The following is a 12,853-nucleotide window of genomic DNA, read 5'->3' on the forward strand; positions in this document are numbered from 1 at the left end:
AACTGAATAATTTGCAAGCTCCTCACGAATAGTGAGAGGACAAATAGAAACCAATACAAACTCCTGGATAAATACTATAATTAGATGGTATAACAGTACATCCACGTATCAATTGAAAGAACTGATAGATATAGAAAGAAACTTAGTAATATTTTCCAATGAATAATTAAATTCACTTAATCATGGAAGACTACAACCAAGGAATACTATCCTTTTCTACAACACTTTATAGACATTATAAGATACAACCTCTACGTCTTTCTGATGGAGGAAAAGAAAGATTAAACCCTTATAACTGAAGAGTCTGCAAGAACACTCTTACAGCGAAGACACAATTATATCCATTTAGGATTAATTGTGTTCGGTCTTAGAGGATTAATGAGAAAAAGTATATAGGAGCTAAGGTATTTTTAGTCCTCTGTGACTCTCAATTCTCAGACAATGAAAAGACAATTATAGGATTTATTGAGATAAACATGAATACTAATCTAGGCATTATGTACTTCTGCCCAAACTTCAATATAACTATTTTAGATTTCATCAAACATATTAAAATCACTGTTCAAGGAAAAGGATATGGAAATTTCTAGAAACATAACATACAAATTGATATAATTTTCTTAGGTAAGACAATGACTCAAATTAATAATAGCTTCAAGGTACAAATGCATAACATCATTGAAGCACTTACTACAAGAGAAATTTATTTCCTAAAACCTAAAGACTTCTCTTCAAAAAACCCTTGCAAGACTAGCCTTGAGCCTCAATTTAGATCTAAACACTTAACCACAAACTCTTCAACCAACAGACTCGATAATCTATAATGATAGGAATGGCGGCTCGATAGTTAGATTTAACAATTATAAACCCTCCATATCACACAATGAGGAAAACAAAGAAGATGATAATGTCAATCTAATGAATATTGAAAATAACAATAATAATATGTTAAACCAACAAACACACAATATAAATTACTCATCACAACAAGGGTTTTTTTTATGACTTAAATGAATTCATGTACATGCTCGCAGAAATAGCAATCCACCTAACTCCAAGTGACCTAGTGAAACTTGAACACTTTGAAAAACAACAACACAAATTTGATAAGGATTGGAAATTATATTTTGATGAAGAACAAAATATAATTGCTAAAAAAATATGCAGAAGTCAATCTTATGAATCCTGCAGAATCTAGTAACTCAGGCACATCGAGACCACAACCATTACAAGTCAGATACCCCAAAAGTTCAATGAGAACAATGGACTATGGAGAAAACCCCCCCCCCCAAGAACAAAAATAATTCCATATACAAACAATAATCCTTTACTTCGAATCATAGGCAAAAAAAAGGCCACCCAAAATAACCTACTTTAGGAAAAACTCAGTACTTTTAAACATAGTTGAATGTGATGATCATCAAATGTATCTAGAACAATGAATTGTATTTATCAAAAGAGATTACTAAGCAAGACATGAATTGACATAGAAACTGGAGAAGCTATGATGAGGGTAGGAGAAAATTACTTAGAAACAAATTTCTCAGAGGAAGCATGAAGCTTATAAAACAATATATCCTTTGTTATACCATTCATATTAGGATATAGCTATTTAGTAAACTTAGAGATTTACGATAGAGGGAAGCTATAAGGTATGGACAGACATGAAAGTAACACCTCAATACGATAATATAGAGGTACGCATACAACATATCATATCAGTCCTTAAAGAAAAATGCATGTGCATCCAAATACACAAACAATTTAAAAATCAACAATATGATTTTTGTAGCCAAATATATACTCCACAACAATATGGACTTAATCAACATAGACAACGCCAGAAAAGAAGGCCAATTAAATCCACTAGAAAATTCATGACACAACAACCTAAACTTAGCACTAAGCCTAGAAAAACGTACTATATACGAAAGAGTAGGGAAAAGAAACCCTATTTAAATAAAGATAAACATGTCCGGAAGTTTAAACCAAAGAAAACATATGTGAACACTGTCACTTGTTTTGCTTGTAATGAACCAGGACATTTGTTTTATGCATGCCCTAACAAAAAGAATTTGTACTAAAGAGAAGCTAAGTTTGTCACTTATACTAACTTAGACTTAGTAGAAATACAATCAGATGTTTTTGATACTTCCTCCATCTATTCCATAATATTCGTAGAAGAGATTGAGGGCATACAATCTTCTTCTTATTACACCTTGATAAATTCATTCCTAGATAATCCATGTAGAGCACCAGATCCATACGACCATTTTCATTAGGAAATGGATGTGCTATTAGATCAATGGGAGGATCTGTTCTCTCTGACGATTTGAACCCAAGTATGGCTACCATAGGACAATCTGACTTACCTGAATATTCTCATGATTAGATACTAAAAACCAGATCAGATAATATTCCCTATTTTACTTATGGTTTCTACCCAGCCATAGTAGATAGAAGAGGAACTTGCAAAATCGGTAAAAAAAAAACAAATATGCAATATATGCTTACAACAAATCTTTTCTATCATGATACCCGTTACTCATCAAGTTTGAGGTAGTAGACGAAACATATTTTGCTTGAAACCAGGGTATCTGTGTTGGAAATTCGACTTAACTTGCTAGAAGCAGAGTTAGCTTAGCCAACCTCCACCTCTTTGCCCGAAGACAAAGGCAAAGAACTTATGCTCAACGAACCAAACTCAGATACTGATTTAATTTTTATAAATTCCCTTAGTATATGTAATAACAGAAGCACTACTGACATCTGTGTCAGATGCTTGATCAATATTCATGGTCATGAATTTATATAGATAAATTAATTTTGAGTATTTACTATCATGTCAAATCATGTTTGGTGAAAATCTTTCTCGCTCAACAAACACTATTAGCAATTTAGAGAAAATAACTACCCTTTATGAAAGTAGAAGTGATTTTTCTTCACCCATCCAAAGTCCCTGTGCCCCAATAAATAACTCTTTTCCCTCCATCCTCTCCCTCACCATGAGCCCTCAATTGTCACCCTCGAGCTCTCTAGCATTGCTTATTAGCTTAGCAAGATTAAGCGAATTAACTGGACTATCCGAGCTTTCCTATGAAATCTGACCACACGACCCTCCTAGCTGGCCTAATGTGCCTACCCGACCTCTTGAGTCCAACCAACTCACCTAACTACTGGACTGCAGGACCTACCTACCCAACCCAATTGCTTGTCTCACTCAAATCGGCATGCCCAACTCACTAGTTCTACCCGAACCAACCGATCTTACTCCCAACACAGCCTAAGATTACTCTTCTTTATAAAAACAATAACGAAGACTAAGACAGCCATGGTTTTACTAATTTGTGTATCCATAACTAGAAACAAGAGCAAGACAAATTTACACTGGACGATGATTCTGTCAACTTCATACTTACAAGAATGAAACCCTCATATACACCTTCAGTGGGCTAGTTGATAACTCAGTAAGGACCATCAATCTCACTGATGGGCACTCACTAACTAAGCACTGGATTTAACAACTCGATCAATGAACCAACTCTACAAAAGAAGGCTAGAGGCACAATTCTCTAAAGGCAAATCCCACAGCTACTATTCCGTATCATGATCATCCTTTGCTCATCATGAAATCATATAGGATTTAGTCAAATGATGGATACAGGTAAATCCTTCTTTGAAGGCTGTTTATTGGTGTAACCAATAAAGTAAATTACAATACAATTTCAACCAAGTACTTGCAACCAAAAAATTATATAGTATAAAAAAATAACCTATCTTCTACGCCATGGTAATGGGAGGATGCCCGTAAGTTTTTTCCGGAAGACAAAAGAAAGTGCAGAGCCAAGTAGAGGCCAAGTTGTGACGATGGCTATATAAGCTAACAACCACCTGGACATATCATACCGCCGAGACAGCTGATTTAGAGATCTCTTCACTGGAGCAGTCATATCATGGATGGTTTTAGTAATGCCTTCAACCTCTTTTTTGTGAATTGGCTCCACTGGTTCATGGTCCATGTCAATGTTTTCTGTTCCATCTGATTTTTCAACACCGAGGACACATTTGTCGTGAGGATTGGGGTTGTGGCACAATCCATTAACATGCAAGTCCTCTTTGGTCACGAGGTCTGCTCCTTCAGTAGTCATTGGAGCAACCATTCCATCTTCCATTATATTAACATATGGAGCCTTATCAATGCCTGACTCAAGGGAATGATGCACGCCCCAGTTTTGTGTCTGCGTCAATGTTTTTATATATGATCAAAACAGAAGATTATGTCAATTGTGACTCATGACTAGTGGATGTTGTCCTATATGGCTTTATCAAGTATCTCTACAATCAGCACGCCATATGTTGGAGATTAAAAAGGCTACCTTTTTCTGTTGATGCATGAATGGACTTGAATGTAGGACATTGAGGTATTCAACAACCGCTCCAACCCACCTGCAAAAATAATAATAATAAATCATTTACTTGGAAATATCACATAGACAATACACAAATTTAGTTTCAGAATTTTATATAACCTTACAGTGCGTTTGCTTCAATGAATAAAATATACAATAAATAAATAAAAAATAACTAGTCCCAACTAATATAATAGACAATGAATAAAATAAATTTGAAATAATTATTCTTATATTTAATTTATAAGATTACTATAGATATGAATAAGGAATGGCTCTAAAAGACTAAAATACCCCACATGGTGTGACTGCGTCCCCCAATCTACCGACTTCGCATGTTTGGTTGTTTGTAAGGCATGCTCGACCAGCTCCATTCAACCATTCAACTGGTTTGCTCTTCCTGTTTATTCTGCTTGATTCAACCGGTTTGATTGGCTTGCCTAGCATAATCTGCACATTTAGCCTGTACGATTCACCTCAGCTCAGTGGAGCAAAGGGGAAGAGTAGGGATCCTTCCTCGAGGATTCAAGCCAGGAGCAGTAGGTTAGGTTAGGCCAACCCTTTTTCTCTTTAAAATGTCAATTGATATGGTAGATGAGGTTTTGCTGCTTGACTTCTAGACTTAGAGCGACGACCTCTCTCTTTCTAGTTTAGCCTACCATGGGACATGGGAAGGGATGAGAGAGCCTACTTCAACATAGGATGAAGCTTTCACTGTTTACTAAGGTATCTCCTGAGGGTAAGAATGAGAATTTAATCGATTGAATCACTTTAATCTATGAACTTATATAGAAGCATAATCAGAGGAGCGGATCATTCATGTGGCAGTGGAGAGTCAGTAGCCTGAACTTGAACTAAAAAGTCTGGGCAAGAGTGTGGCCAAGTCCAGCCAAATCTGTTTAGCTTGCCGGGTACAACTAACTTAATTGGCTTATCCCACAGCTTTCGATCTCATCCAATCTACTTAGTCTGATCAACTCAAACAGCCTGCCATGCTCGTCCAAGCCTCTTTAACTCATTGAACTCACCAGATGCCCAACTGTCGGACTTTCCTGCTTTGCCCAAATCGTCAATCTCACTCAGCTACTTGGCCCACCCAACTTGTTTCTTTGATTAATTTCGTCAAATCCACCTTCACCCATGGCCAATTCAGCAATTCAAAATATGTTTTCATGGAAAAATAAATAGAATGGAAGTAGTTACCAATTGGAGGCATTGGAATAAAGCAGGAATAAGTATTTCTTGGAACGGAGTAAGAAATAGCCAGGGATGATCTGAGAACAACAATTCCAAGGGAATTAATATTCCAAGTTCATTTATGTATTTAAGCAAAGGAGTATTTAGTGCATAGGAATTAATAGGGAATAGAATAACCAATGCTATGACTTAGACAAAGCATTAGCAGGTTAGGAAGACAATGCAACAATAACACAGGCTTGGTACCATGGGTATAGTTTCAATACTTGTTTAATAGAATTATTAATGATAATACAATTATTGAAACAAAAGGTGAAGTTGTCACCTTAACGTCCCCCAGTGTGACCCCACACTCTCGGGAAGGGGATAAATCAAGGGGAACATTTACCCTAGCATAGCGGCCCTTTGCATGGGGATCAGTGAGACATTTTGCACCCATTAGAAATTGACCCCAAGGCTTATTAGAGCAACCATCCATGCAAATACCAACTATGTCAACCCATGGAGGCATGATAATATGAGTATTGTTACTTATAATAAGTTGTAACTTTTAAAAACTATTTTATTATAATTAATTATTTACTTAATGATTACAGTTACTTATATTATAATTGTTATTTGCTGATCATTGCCCTGTAATTATAATTTTCTGACAATTACAAGTAATCTGCCCACAATTACAATTACAGTTACTTGCAGTTGAGAAGTTAAGTATTCCTTGACTATATAATCGCCTTGGATTGAGTGGATTTAATTGCTCATTAGAGAAAAAATTTAGATCTCTTTCAATATCAATTTCTTCCTCTAATATGTGGGGACCAGTATTAGAAAAACTATTTCGTGTGAGAAGTGTCTAATTACGAAGTAGTATTGGCCTCAATTGGTCTTTCTCTTATTATTTGTGAGGACCAGTAAAAGGTTCAGTTCTTGTTAGGTTCATTTTGTTTTGGTGAGGTATAAGTTAAAAACTTTGAAGTAATTGGTGGTTTCCTAGTGATTGTTTTCCAAGAGAAAGTTTGCTTAAATCTTTATTAAGATTATCCAATGCTTCTTTCCAATCCATTGCTTGCGTATTTCCTAAGTTTTGTCTTTCTATTGTTAATAACCTATTCTCTAACAAAGAGAATTGATAGTGAAGTGATGTTAGAAGGGCTAAAATAGTATTGTTATGCTGAGTGATTATTTGATCACCTTTCCCAATTAATTCAAGATTACAATAGCCTTCTTCTTTGGTAATAAAAAATTGTCTGGCGTAGTCTAAAGCCTCCTCGTAGTAAGTGTTTTCTAATCAAAGTTTGTTCATTTATACTTGATTTCCTGAAGTATTGTACAAAGTCTAATTTTTCATAAAGTTCTGTTTTATTAGTGGCAATCAGTTCCTTAGATTGTGCTAGTATGGTTTTCAACTCCGTGTCCACACTAGTTGTCTTTTTACTTTTCTGTATAAGGTCAGAAAGGGCTAGCATATCTTGTTTTGTAGAGATACTATCCAAGTTAAAAGTTCTTTTTAAGGATTTCTGAGTTTCTTTTAGATAATCCAGATTCCTTAATACCTCAGCTAGAAGTTGATTGTTCTAAGTGTCTTAGTAAAGATGTCAATCTGTTGTTGGAGATCTTGTTGTTGTGATTGTACAGAGATTCCGAGACTTTTCAGTCAGTTTGTAATAGAATTTAAGTGAGAATTGTCTATGTGGTGACAATGAGTATGTGCTTTGATTCTAATATAATAACTATGTTTCTTTTGATCTAACGTAATTATTGTTCTTGGCTGTAAGGCTAAGTCTAAGTCTAAGTAATCTAACTTTCTAACTCCCTGTGGAGTAGTAGAAAGCATAAACTAAGTGTTTCAAAGTCGTAATGAGCTCTGATACTATAATTTTACGCGGTTGGTGCTCCAAGAATTAAATTCTTGGAATTAAGTAGTGTGCCTATGGCATTGTAGGGTTGCTTCTGGAAATACAGAAGTATGTATTTTGTGAATTTAGTTTAAGGGTTGGTTTTAAGAAAACCAGTCTTTGTTTTAGGAAGATTAGGCTTTTGAGATGGATCTAGGCACTTAGGAGGATAATTTTTCTCACCAGTGAGCCTCACCTATTAGGGAGCAACAAGATCTATCGTCTTCTGTCTCAAGCCTTACCCCGGTGTCTTCAGGTCTTACAATAGCTACTCTCAGCTTTTATTGCCTTACTTAGCCAGCACAGGATTTACAAGCTTAGAGAAAAAGGTAGGTCCATCGTCTCCCATAGATAGATACCTTTCTACAAGTGTATACTCAGATAAGGACTGAGGATTCTTGATACAAAGTGAAGAGAAAATCAGAGTCTTCTTAGGCCTATATAAGTTTATTAAGGTGCATAAAGGCAAACTGATATACAGATGTATAATCAAACTTATTACAAAGGCAAGTACAAGAAGGAAAGTACAAGAAGGGAGTTGCAGAAAGCTAAAAGACTTGCAAACTATTATATTATTGCTTACAGACTTGCTTACAAGCTTCGGGGGGTTGTTTTTTTTGGATCTCTTCACTAGCAGGTTTGAGAGGGGTTTTATAGAGGACGAAAAAGAGGGGAGAGGAAGGAGAGACATCTAGCATTTTCTAGAAAAGCAAAAGCTGGGTGAGTCACCAAGGACCAAGAAGCTTTGAGGGTGCTGAGTCATATTGTTAGAAGCATCTTTAGGTGTATGTTGTGTCATATTGATCAGAAGAATCTTTGAGTGCTTGTCACTGTTTGCTGAGTCAGCATGCTAAGTGGTAACCGAAAGTAAAGAGTTAAAGAGTTAATGCTTTCAAAAAGTAGCTTTATTTACAGTTCCATCATATTGATGAGATTCGCTTCTTGAACTGAGCTCATAGATGCTAGTAAGGTGGAAGTAGATTGCCCGTGTTATGGAGTGGAGCTACCTTTATGTTTATCATACCATTCTTTATTTTTCTTTTGGTAGAAATGACAAACTGTTGTATGTTGAGTTGTATATTTGAAGGGGAAGAACCCCGTACCCATATCTTTTGACCAGTTTTTCAGTAAATGTTTCCCCGGCAATGTATTTTGTAGGATCTAGGTAGGGATCCCATAGCCAAGAGCTTCCTTGAACAGAGACCTGCCAATGTTTTATTTGTTCTTCAAGAAGTTTAGTAGATGTCCATTCCATATCAGGATTTGAAGAGTACTATTCGAATGGGAGTTGTACATTTACTCCTTGTATGTCAAGTTTAATAATATGTCTATCTGGTTCAATTTTTAAATTGAGTCATTCAGGTGGAGAACTATCAAAAGAGCATAATATAAAAGTTTCTCTTTCTTCTAAAGCATATTGCAAGGAAACTGTGGTAACGAGTCCAAGTCGTGAATCCATAATTGTTGTAGAAGACCAAAGTCCATTGATGTGAAAGAAGTAATAAGTCATCCTCAGTAGTTTTCATGCTCAAAGTGTTCGAAGTGAATATTGGCTCTTCGAAAAGAGTAAAGTAGATAACATCAATAGCTGAGAGCTAGTGTCTGGATTTGTACATTGGGGAAAAGTTTTCTGGCATTGAAGTTTGTAATTGTATTCTTCACCATATACTATGGTGGTACTGGTGGTTGGATTCTGATGAAACCAATTAAGAGCTTCCCCAAGTTTCATAATTGTTTGAAAGTAGAAGTATCTCCAAGAGTTCTAATATAAGTTTGAATATCTTCTAGTAGGTTTTTCTGCCCAGAAAATTTAGTAGTTGAAATTTTTCCAGCCTTGGCCTTCAAAATTTCTAGGGATTGGTAATCCATGGGCCTTTGAGGTCTGTATGGTACAAATAGTAAGTCTCTATCTTTTTGTGAGGTAGAAGTATAATAGCTTTCGTTGTCAAGAGAAGTTGACAAGTCTTCAATGTCTGAAGCAATTTGCCCTTTAGTTTTAAGTGAGTTATTGATAAAGTAGTTTGGGCCTACTCTAGCCCTAAGTAAGTCCATAGCTTCTTTGCAAGAATAAAAGCCTCTGTAAGATGGCTTACTACAATCTTTAATGACAAGCGTTAACTCATCCCAGATTGCATAGAGTCATGCTTGAATTCCTGAAAAGAGAGCATAACAAGAATACTTCATTTCCATAGGTTTCTGAACGGTTGTTACTAAGTAGTTAGAGAGTGAATTAATAATTGCAATCTTATGATTACCAATTCCTGGTGCCCTAGGAATATTCCAGATATTATCAATAAGACATTGTTAGATAGGATCCAACTTTAATCTTAAATCAAATTGGAAAGTATCATGTGTCTACTGCTGAAGCTCTTGACTTCCGAACCTCATAGTTTTGTGTCCATAAGTTCCGACTTTCTTTTGTCTATCCATTGTCCTGTAGACCAAAGGAAATATTCCTGTAAAAGTCTAGATAAGGTATCAGCTAGAGAATTATGGGTTCCTTTTATATGCTCCCAATTTATTTTAATCCTCTATTGATAATGGTATCGGTGAATTTAATCCATCTTTTTGAACCTAATTCTTTTCTAATCCTTTTGTTTGTCGACTATGTCTTACCATAGCTCCACAATCTGTTCTAATTGTGATTTCAGACTTGCTACAAATAAATAACATAAAGGAATCTAGACAGTAAATAACAGCTACAATTTCATAGCTAACAAAGTAAGATATCATTTTTCTTTGTATTTTCCAGATGCATATCTGCATAAGGATTCAGACATCTTGGATCATATTTAGATAATTTTCTAAATAGAGCTCCACCCCATCCAGTTTCACAACCATAAGCTTCTATTATTAAATAGTCAAAGTCTAAGGACTAATAGTTGTTTAATCATAGTTTTAATCTGTTTGACCTGCTGATTAAAATATTTGTCCTGTAAGTGATGTTTTATTATATAAAGGACCACTGATTTTGCCAATGTTCTTAAGATATGGTCAAGCAAAATTGAGAAGGCCAAGAAAAGAGCGAATCATTTTTATTTATATCATCTTATCTGGAAACTCCAAAATTTTTGTTGATATATGGGCTTGTAGAGCAATCTTTCCTTGTCCAATTTCACTTCCAAGAAAGTCTATATTGGTTGTAGCTATTTTCATTTTCTTTCTAGATACTATTAACCCATGTTTCTCAAAAAAAAAAAAAAAAAGGACAGCCTGGTGCACGCTGCTATGCGAGGTCCCGGGGAAGGATCCATTGTACGCAGTCTTACCCTATTTTTTGCAAAAGGTTGTTTTCAGGATTCGAACCCGTGACCTTTTGGTCACAAAGCAACAACTTTACCGTTGTGCCAAGGCTCTCCTTCATTAACCCATGTTTCTCAAATAAGTTAAAAATCATATCTAGGTGTGCATAGTATTCTTCCTTGATTTTAGAGAATACTAGTACATCATTAATATAAATACAAGTAAAAGAAGAGACTCCTCTTAAAATGTCATCCATCTTTCATTTAAGGAGCTACTTTAAGTCCAAAAGGCATTACGAGTCATTCAAAATATCCTTCGAGAGTATGGAGTCTGGGTGTGCATTTTTACTTGCCAAAATTCAGATTTCATATCAAATTTGGAATACCATTTAGAGTTCTAGATTTTGTTGAGTAGTTGGTATTTATCTAGTATTTTATACTCATCTTCATGGCAATTATCATTATGATGTTTATAATTAAATATCATTCTAGACTGTCCTCTTTTCTGTTTTGCTCCTTTATTAACAATGAAGGTTGTACTTCGATGTCGAGATTCAGACTTTTGTATGACTCCAAGAGTAAGAAATTGGGAAATATGATTTTTGCATTCTTCTCTATCCCAATTTGTATACTTTAAGTCTTGTGCCTTGATGATACAATCAGGATTAATAGTGTTTAATTTACAATATATCTTGTCGCTTTCCCATTATTTGCTTGAGTTTTCTCCTATAATTTTTAGTTTTTTTAGCCTAGAGATTAAGGAATCTAGATTGGCTTGGGTCTTAATTATAGTTAACAAATAAGTTAGATTAATATAGTCCTGTGGATATAGATTGTTTGGATCGAAATCCTCCAAGTCCTCTTCTTATGGGCTAGTCTCGTCAAGTAACATTAGTTTTCCTTTTGAATAAGGTTTTTAGTTTTGCATGAATTTTTAATGGTGCAAGGACAAGTGTCGGAAGTAGAATTATAAGTTTTGTCGGAAGTTCGTTGCCCCTTTCGTCACCTATTGAACTTAGGTATGCTTAGATATAGGCTTTTATTCTTCACCCGTACCAACCAGCACAAAATGAATCCTCAAACTAACTATGTTGTAATCATCACAGAACGAATAACTTTTAGAATAGTGCCCATTATATGGCGAACAAGTTTTTCTTATCTGTCAGGAATCCCAATGCACCCAAATAAGGGAAAAAGATGACAATCAAGATAGCTAGAGAAGATGCAAGTACCATAGATTTTTTGCAGTTAACCCTTGAAAATGTGCAAGATGTCCACCATGTCTCGTAGTTGCCAATATGACATTTTTATTTGCCCTATGAAATCATTGAACTGGGATCAAAGAAACAAAGATATATCTTTTAGGACACAATTTCTTCAGCAAGAGAAACTACTCCTTACCTGCATTCATCCCAGGGAATTGCTTCTGTTGTACAGACTGGGTCATCTAATGCACTAATGCACAACAATGGAACAGCTACATTTCCAATGAAATTCACACTGCTACAGCACCGATAGTAGGCATCTACAGTCTGAAAAACATGCAGTATATCTTTAACTCACAAAAATAATTCCAGACAATAGCCAGATAGTACCTCAAACCTCCCAACATGACAAGTAGCATGATTATCAAAGTCACGGACAGAAAGTGACTGCAAAAGAAACAGAGCAGAAAATAAATGGATAAGCTATCACTAGGTGTAAATCAAACATTATTGAATTAAAGTGGCCTTTCATCCACATCATGTTCAAGTTCAAAGCTAAGTTGACTACTCTATAGAGGCATGGGCCTTACTATTAAAGTGGCCTGTTTGAGTATACAGTGCAAATCAAACTCAATAGCATTTAGCGAATCTTGAAAAGAAAAAAAACTGTTTCTACTGAGCAGAAATTGTATTTCAGAAAATAATGTTCAACTCCTAGTGAAGAAAGAAAAAAATCTTAACTAAAATTAGATCCAGATTTATAGTTCATGGGTAACAAGATTGAGTATGCTACTTATTAATAACTCCTAACTCTGAGATGTCTAGAAGAACCATGAAGCAAGTAATTAATAGAGATATCACTACAAGACTAGTGAATTTGGACAAATCCAATCAGTGACTCAGTA

At 35.3% G+C, this 12,853-nt stretch overlaps 1 protein-coding gene across 1 annotated transcript in view; it reads right to left on the reverse strand.

The window, feature by feature from the left end:
* Positions 1–3,616: 3,616 nt before the first annotated feature.
* LOC121975122 (embryogenesis-associated protein EMB8-like) overlaps positions 3,617–12,853 on the reverse strand; it is a 41,438-nt gene continuing 32,201 nt past the window's right edge. Inside the window, exons 10-14 of the mRNA XM_042526543.1 lie at positions 12,339–12,395; positions 12,145–12,275; positions 11,976–12,059; positions 4,377–4,446; positions 3,617–4,238 (exon numbers count right to left, since the gene is read on the reverse strand). Of these exons, the coding sequence (XP_042382477.1) occupies positions 3,774–4,238; positions 4,377–4,446; positions 11,976–12,059; positions 12,145–12,275; positions 12,339–12,395 (807 nt within the window). The 3' untranslated portion in view covers positions 3,617–3,773. The remainder of the gene's footprint in view (positions 4,239–4,376; positions 4,447–11,975; positions 12,060–12,144; positions 12,276–12,338; positions 12,396–12,853) is intronic.

The sequence above is a fragment of the Zingiber officinale genome, chromosome 4B (genome assembly GCF_018446385.1).
Source record: "Zingiber officinale cultivar Zhangliang chromosome 4B, Zo_v1.1, whole genome shotgun sequence".
NCBI classification, from domain to species: Eukaryota; Viridiplantae; Streptophyta; class Magnoliopsida; order Zingiberales; family Zingiberaceae; genus Zingiber; species Zingiber officinale.